Below are 9211 nucleotides of genomic sequence, written 5' to 3' on the forward strand. Positions count from 1 at the left end.
ACTACCTTTATCTGTCACTTACAGGACAATCTGATCAGCTGCAATTCATATATTCTGCTTTCAAGTGTTGAGTCAGTAAGTTTCAATACATTTCAAAATAATATATTCCTACAGAAGTAAAACAGAACTAGAAATCATTAACTTTGATGATGATAAAACTGACAAATTAAAACTTAAAAGCAAAATGACCAGCTAGCAAAAAACTGTCTAGCCCTAATCCATTCCAGAGATGCCCCAAGCTCAGACTTTGAGCCCTACATACTGAGTCCACTGGCAGTCCACTGGTGTAATAAACTGGTCACCTCCACCTCTCTCAGTGCTGCTCCATTCTTTGGTGGTGCCAGGTTTATCACAACTCTATAGAAATCAAATAGCCCAAATATTTTAAAATACATAGTGCACATCTGAATAATGCATGGATCAGAAGAACAAATGAAAGTACAAGAGCATTATGAAATGAATCACAATGAAAATATAAAAATCTGTAGGGGAGAACTAAAGCAAATACTAAGACAAATATATCCCTTTAAATGTTTACACTACTCCACTGTGGAGAAAAGCCACAAGAAAAAAAGGTGAATAATGAATAAAGCCAAGATATGAATTTGATTTTTTTATTTTGGTTTTTTGGGGGTTTTTTTAAGCTTCTAAAGGGCCGGCCAAATAGCTCATTGGATTAAAGTGCCTGCAAGTAGGTGCAGGGGCCTGGGGTTTGATCCCCAACAGGCCCTGCCTCCAGGGTGCATTGTGACAAATGAGACTGGGCATGGTGGTGCGCCTGTAATCCCAGCTCTTGCGAAGCTATATACAGGCGGATCACTACGAGTCCAATCTAGTAGTGAGACCCTGAACACCCTGCAGACCCTTCCCTAAATAAAAAAAAATAAAAAAAGTTTCCATTAAGAGGACAAAAAAAAACACTATGCACTTCTATAACTTAGTTAATTACAAGAGAAAATTGGGCACAAAATAAGCAGAAATAAATGAAAAAGATACTAGAACAACTGAAGTAAGGTAATAATAAAATAGTTCTTAAAAATGGAGGGAGGGGAAGGGGCTGGGGAAATGGCTCAGTAGAATATGCACCTTGCCTGGCAAGTGCAAGGGCCTGAGTTCAATCCCTGGTTGGGGGGGGGAGGAGAACATCAATGGAACAAAAATCTGACCTTTTACAAAGAAAGAACAATAAAACTAAATCTCAAGCCTAACTGGGCAAGAAGAAGACAAAAAAAAAGGAAACCCAATTAACAATATCAGGAATAAAAAAAAGTAGAGATACCACTATAGATTTAAATAGTTTTTCAAGGGAAAATACTGCAACAGGAGAAAAAAAATTGAAAATTACATATAAAATCTTCACTTTTTTCCTTTTTGCGACCAGGGATTGAACTTAGGACTTTGTGCTTGGCACGCAAGCACTTATTCTACTGAGCTATCTCCCCGGCCCTATACATATAAAATCTTAACAGACAAAAAGTTACCAAAACTGATCCAAGAAGTAATAGAAATTAAACTTTTAGTAGCCTGTATCTTTTAAAGGAATTGAAATTTGTAGCTAAAAAAAAAATTCTCTGCAAAGAAAACTCTAGGTCCAGGTGACCTCATGAGTAAATTCTATCCAAAATTTAAGGAATACAAATCCTATATACACTCTGCTATGATCTGAATAAAGTTTGTCTCCCATTTCATTCCTAACTTCAATAGGAGTTTAATGCCCAAATTCCTATGCTAATATATTAGGAGAGTGAAAACTTAATCTGACTATAATATTTTGAAGTAGGAACTTTGGGAAATGATTAGGTTTACATAAAGGTAATTAGGATGGAGCCCCTAAGAATGAATTCTGGCAGTTCTATGACAACAGAGACCAGACACACAGATCCCAAAATGCTGTGACAGGGACAAGGAAGACTCTCATCCAGCCTACAAAATTATGAGTGAAATTTAACGGTTCCTATATGCAAATCAGCTAGCTCTATTAATTTATTACAGTGATATACACCTGATTAATATAGATGCTGTAATAAAATGCCAGGAAACAGTTCTCAGCTCATTTTCTGAGGCCAGAATTACCCTGATGTGAAAATCAAATAAAATCATAAGTACAGCAAAACACCACTCATGAAAATACAGTGTAAAACCACTCATGAACACAAACATAAGAAATCCTTAAGCAGAGAACTCAGGCGGCTGAGGCAGGAGGATTGCTGCAAATTTGAAGCCAGCCTAGGCGACATAGTGAGTTCAAGGCCAACCTGAATTACATAAGACCCCCATCTCAAAAAACCAAAAAAGAAACAAAAAAAATCCTTAACAAATATAACTAAATAAAAGCCAAAAATACACAAAAAAGATAATACATATCAAAGACTCCTTAAGAATAACTTGAAAAAACATTAACCAACATTAATTCACCACATAGCAAATTTTTAAAACTCCATAGGAACTTAATAGATGAAGATAATATGACAAAAGTTTGTACCTATTTGTAACATTGTGGTATATATTTTGTTTCCATTCTCTTTTTAGACAAAAAGCTTCTAAACACCTTGGTATCTCCAGAGTTATAAGAGTGTCTTCTGTATACTTATACAATGACAGGTAACTTAAAAATGGGTGTTGGTCACAGGAAGACCAAGGGAGGACTAGAGGTTGATACTGTTTAGTCCAGGCCCCAAGCACAGGTGAAGGAAGAGCAGCTGAAAGAAGCCAATGATTTCATCAATCATGCCTATGTAAACGATCCTTCCTTAAAACCTGAAAAGGTCTGGGTCCGGGAAGCTGCTGGATAGCCAAACGTGCAAAAGTACCTAAAGGCTGGTATACCTAGAAAAGGCATGGAATTGCCAAATCTCTTCACACATGACTCTCTTAATCTTTTCATTTGGATTCTTTGTAATAAACTAGTAAACATAGTTCCCAAATTCTGTGAGCTATTCCTGCAAATTCATTGAATCAGAGGAAGTGACTATGGGAACTACAAATTACGAACTACTGTCAGAGGTTCTGAAAGCCTGGACCTACAAAATAAAAATGGCATCTGAGGCAGACAGTCTTGTGAGGCTGAGCCCTTAGCCGATGTCTTCAAGTAGTGTCAGAATTAAAAGCCACCTAAAAGGACATACAACTGACTGCAGCAGAACTGATTACATGCTTGGCATGTATATGTGGGAGAACTTACACTTAAAAGTATACATAACGTAAAGAAAACCTGTCCAGATAACTTTATGTACTAATTAAACAAAGTCACCATTCATTCTGAACAATTCTTCATTTAGGCAGGTCTTTTTCCAAAAAATTAAGTCCTGCTTTGCTCAGAGCTCCAACTATAGACTCTAGTCCATAGTAAGAAAGATTTTGTCATTAATTTCCCATTATACCTTCCCACTCCGAGTCTGATAAAACCATCTTCAGCCCACTTTTACTACCAGGTACTAACTTAGGTCAAGAAAACCAAAGAATCATTTTTTACTGGGGTGGTTATTCTTAATTCTAACATCTAAGAGGATCTTTGTTTTTGTTTCTTTGTTTAAAGAATACAAAATAGTGATTTTAAAAAACAGCATTAGAAACAATGAAAAATTTCACTAAACAAAGTACAAGAAATTCAACAATGGTTGCTGCATTGCATGTTATCTTCAAATTAGTTGTTTAAGTTACTAGATACAAACATGCCAAAGTGGTTTAAAAAACAAGTTATAAGAAATTAAAAAGAATAAAAACAATAAAAAACAATTTTAAGCATGAACTGCTCCTTTCAAAAGACCAGCAGAAGAAATTGGCAGTGCAATTATCCAAATTATCCCGCATATCTACATAAATATATCTTTTTCCCCTTTCTTTTGTCCTTTTCCTTGTCCCAGTTTTTTCCTTCTCATTGAACAAATTCTTTCTCTTTCACGGTACCTGTTGTACATTTCAGATTTTATTTACTCTTTCAGGTTCTCATACTAGTGAGATAATGCAATGTTGGCACATGTGGATCTCATTTATTTCTCTTACCAATACAGTCTCTAGTTGCATCCATTTATCTACAAAAGCCACAAATTTATCTTTTTTTATAGCTGAGTAATACTCCATTGTGTAAAAATACCATAGCTTTTTTATCCATTCCTCAGTTGCTGGGCATTTGGGTTGTTTCCAAGTTAAGAGGATATTTGGACAAACAGGTCAAAAGACTAATGCTTTTAATAAAACATAGTTCATGTAGGGTAGCACAAACAAAATACTACACATTTACCTATTTCCAATCTCTCTGCTCTAGAACTATTTTCAAGTAACTAATTTTTAAAAAGCAAGAGTTCAGCTCCCTTTTAGTATAACTAGCAATAACCTGCCAAAAGAACAAAACAGAACAGAAAAACAGGAAATAGAGATTCAAATGTGCACTAACCTTCCAGTAGTCAGATTGTAAACTGTAGTACCTCTGGTATGCAGATAATGCTGAAAGAGAAAATAAGTATGAGTCATAATGTTTCATCGCAAAAATCACTAATGAAAATTTTAAGAAATATTACAACAAGCTTCCAACCATATTCATCTTCCAGTAGACACCATAGTGAATTTCAAAGACCAAACAATTTAAAAATCTGTAGCATCTCTTGTCAAGAGGTTCAAGGACATAAACCTTGGTTAAATATTAGACTTATAATTCAATAGCTTTAGGCTAACCCCTTATATTAAGTTAAACTTACTCAGAGAACAAAATTGCTAGAGGATTAAAATTTTCCAAGGCTACTAAAGAATGTGATACATCATTTTTTCTCACTAGGGACCACACTGCCAAGAACTACTTAAGAACTCAACCCAAGAGCAAAGGAATTATCTGTCTTATGATGGTTCCTTTTACTTCATTAATAGTGCACACACACATGCGCACACACACTCCCCCAATTACCTCACTCTGATTCAGAAACTAGCTATTCAGAACCTAAAGATTAAAGGAGTTAACAGTAAAAATGTAAACTAAAGTAACATACCCACATTAGAATTGGAAAAGTATATCCTTTTTAAAAAGATGAAAAAGCACACCGCAGGACATAGCAATTAAATTGGAATATCATAAGAGTGGGGGAGTAAGCACTTAGACATTTCAAAGATCCCCAGTTGATCCTACAAGTACACCCAGGACTAAGCAGCACCCTAAAAGCCAAAACAGCAAAAGACCTACAGAAACAGGACTAAAGTGGGAGCAGCTTGGATACATTCATTCTAATATACAAGGGAGTTTTAGAGGTAAGCCAATTCATGAACTTCAGATGTTTACAATCGAAGCGAACTAAAACATTACTTCACACACTTTCGTAAAATGAAACAAGCAAAGACAGTTAAGATAACAACTCAAAGTAGTAAAAATATCTTACTATCTGAAATTATAAAGTATTAAGAATTGGAATAGAAAGGAACAAAACTGAATCCTCAATATAGAATCTTGATATTCACCAGAATTAGCAAAGGATATAGTTGGCATTTCCAATCAGTGGAGAATTAATACAGTAACCAAAACTCAAGCAGTGAAATTCCTACCTTATGTCATGTACCCCCCCTGAAAAAAAATCAAAGAATTAAAGAAATTAAATTTAAAAAAACAAGTCCTTAAAGTTATTAGTTGAAAACATTGAGGAATATTTTTCTGATGACCAGCTTAGAAGGACCTTTTAAACTTTTAGTTTAAGATGCACAGGCTAGGACTAGGGATAGCTCAGCAGCATAAGCACCTGTGTGGCAAGTGCAAGGTCCTGAGTTCAATCCCCGGTACAAAAAAAAAAAAAAAAAAAAAAGATGCACAGGCTAGTCTAGCATGATGACACACAGCTATAATCCCAGCTACTAGGCAGGCTGAGGCAGAGGAAGTTTGAGGAGAGCCTGAGCAATTTAGTGAGACCCCCCCGCCTCAATAAATACATGCATGCATAGAAAAGGGCTGGGAATACAGCTCAGTGTAGAGGACATGTCTAGCACATATAATGCCTTGATTTGGTGGCTAGGTAGAATGCAGGAGGGGAGGGTGAAACCTCATATTTAAAGTCACACCCAGGCAAGATGACACACATCTGTAGTCCCCAGAACTCAGATAGACTAAACCAAGAGGATTACAAGTTCCAGCCCAACCTGGTTAACTCAGTGATTAGATAAGACCTTGTCTCAAATAAAAACCTTATGTATAGTGAAGTTCCTGATAGAGGAGGAAGAGAGGGAGCAGGGGAAAAAAGACAGAAAAGAAGACAGGGAGAAAGCTGGTTAATCAGTTACTGAGTTGACACTCCAAATTACAAGAATTGATTTGCAATTGAGTCATTTTTTTCCCATGATTATTTATCTTTCCATTTATTTTTGTAGTATTTTGACAATAATTACATCCAGGACTGAACAGCATCCTAAAGGCCAAGGCAGCAAAAGGGCTACAGAAGGACTAAAAAGTGTAAGTATCTCAGATACACTGATTCTAACATACACTGGGCCTGATATTTTAAGATCCTAATATAGTTTCCTAATCCAAATAAATCATTAAAAGTCCAGAGGATATACAAAGTACCCAGCCCCAGAGCCTCTGTAGGGAAATCACTTTAACCTAATCACAGTCCTCATTTCTAATCTTTCAAGTATCCACGAAAAAATTCCAGGGCCAGTGAGATAGCTCAAGGGATTAAAGAGCCTGCTTAGGCAAGCTTAGGCAAGCTCAGGGACCACGGTTCAATCCCTGGCACCACATGGCAAGCCCGTCCCACCCCCAGGGAGGGCTGGGATGGCCAGAGTATGTGCATGGTGGCACATGCCTGTAATCCCAGCTCTGGGGAGGCTGAAAGCAGGCAGATCACTACAAGTCCAAGCTGTGAGGCCCTGTACCAAATACATTAAAAAAGAAAAAGAAAAAAGAAAAGATTCCTAAAGCACTATAACTAGCCCTTAACAGAGTGTGAGGGAAAGCTTCTATTTTAATAAGCTTATAATGCTTAAAAACTGTTTGAAAATCATAGTAGCAAATTGATCAAAAACACTGATAACTTTATAGAAGCCAAACTGAACTATTGTTACAAAAACATGCATTTTATATTCCAATTATGTTATTCTATGTTCCAGTTATTACTTGTATGATATATTTTATATAATTCATAATTATGATATATAATCTTACATATAAGGGGCTGGTGAGATGGCTCAGTGGTCTAAAGCACCTACTTAGAACAAGCTTAGCAAAGCACAGGGACTGCGGTTCAATCCCCCAGCACGACATGCCAGCCAGCCCCGCCCCCTGGTGGGCTGAGCTGGCCACACACACACACACACACACACACACAAATAAATAAATAAATAAAATTTAAAAAAAATCTTACATACAAATACATAATTTTGACATGTTTATACATGTGTATATAATACAATGTGTAGCATACATTGATGCATTAATATATAATAAATGACACATCATTATACGTATTATATATGTTAGGATGGAATATCATCATTGGACTCAAAAAAGGCAAAAAGGAAAACTTACATCAAGCTCAGACTTTAAGACTTGTCCATATTAGCAACTTTTGGCACAAAACTCCCCCAAGCTATGAGTACCCTTAGGAAAAAGAACACTGAAAACCTATTTTGCACAACAGTAACAGAAATAGAGAGGGGGAAACTACCTGTAGGAAGGAAAAGTGAAAGAAAAAAAAATGCTGTATCAATGGCTACAATTTCTGGGACTTAGTGGGCAAACTTCTAGCTCATCATAAAAAACATGAAGAAATCTTACATATTTCAAGGTTTGGTTCAGAAATGGTTATGTTCTTCCAAATAACTTTTTGTCTTCTGAAATACTATATAGCTCATATTTCTCTTACTTCATACTTTCTTTTTGTAATTTTACTGTGTACTGTGATGTAATTCACTACTTGATTTTCTAAACAACTAACTACACAGCTCTCTTCTCCTACAATCTATCACGCATATTTTCTATCAGTTAGACTACTCCTATAGACCATTACGTATATTAATCAGAATATATCAAAGCTTGTTCTACAGTCTAGGAGTCCAAGTCTCTCAGGTTGTCTCCAACCTACAGAAACAAATCACTCTACTAACTCAATTGTTTCAGGCAGTATGTCTGATAGCCACATTGGCTATTTGGTTCAGCAGAAGTCAGTAGGTTTGCTTTGGCATTTAATGTACAAAGGAGGTATGACAGACACTATAAGGAACCACTAAAATCCCCGCCCCCAAGGAAGAACTCTGAGAGTCCTGTCAAGCTCTAGCTAGCTGTGCATTTCTATACGAGCAGCCTCAGCTGCAAAGACCCAGCGTGCCCAAAATCACATGCCTTCCCAAGATGGGTCACTTTCAATATCACATCAGCAGAGTGTAAAGGTCTAGCCATCTTCGTCTAGCTTGAGGGAGGTATGACAGCCTACAGTAACTCCAGAGCTCCTCAGGAGCAGTGACCAAAGCCATCACAACTTTATTTCAGCCTCTCTTCAAGTTCTTCTAGCCTCCACTTTCCACAGGTGTTGATCCTAAAAACAATTCCTTACTAAGACATTCTTTACTAAAAGCGACACTCCTTACTGGAAATACACCTACAGCAATAGGTCAGATGCACTTAGCCTCCATTTCCCCAGAATGTCCTACCAATTAGTTTTTAGGAAGTTTCTAGAAACAGAATGATCAAATTAAGTGATGGAAGTTTTTTAACCTTGCACATATCATGTTTTCCCAAAAATAAGACCTAACAGAGAACTAAGTCTTAGTATGACTTATCAGGATGTTTGTAATATGTTTGTAATATAAGCCCTACACCAAAACAAGTCCCAGTTAAGATCATCAGCCAGGCAGACACATATAGTGCATTCATCCATTGCAACATACAACAGATGTATTTAATTATAAAATAATAATATAACTAAATATAAATGATATTGACATTAATAATTAAATGATAATTGTTTATAAATCCCAAGTAGGTACTTTGCACAAAAGGAACTGCCTATGTAAACAGGTGAACCCCAGGCTCATTGATAACCTACACATGAACAATGTACACACTTGCTAATGAACAGACATGGTTGTGCATAATATTAATCTTCGTCATTTAATACATTGTAGGTTGTAACTGATGTAGTTAATTTACTCATGTGAAATAAAGGAAGATTTTCTAAATTTTACTGCCTACAATTTTTCTTCACTTTTGTGTGGACCATCATTCTTTTTTTTTTTTTTTTTT

At 36.2% G+C, this 9211-nt stretch overlaps 1 protein-coding gene across 6 annotated transcripts in view; it reads right to left on the minus strand.

Moving 5' to 3' along the window:
- Kdm6a (lysine demethylase 6A) overlaps window positions 1-9211 on the minus strand; it is a 201491-nt gene that overhangs the window by 130890 nt on the left and 61390 nt on the right. For all 6 annotated transcript variants that reach the window (XM_004645303.3, XM_004645306.3, XM_004645307.3 and 3 more), the window contains exon 4: window positions 4394-4443. In XM_004645303.3, coding sequence (XP_004645360.1) covers window positions 4394-4443 — 50 coding nt within the window. The remainder of the gene's footprint in view (window positions 1-4393; window positions 4444-9211) is intronic.

Source organism: Octodon degus, unplaced genomic scaffold (assembly GCF_000260255.1).
Source record: "Octodon degus isolate 3935 unplaced genomic scaffold, OctDeg1.0 scaffold00223, whole genome shotgun sequence".
NCBI lineage: Eukaryota > Metazoa > Chordata > Mammalia > Rodentia > Octodontidae > Octodon > Octodon degus.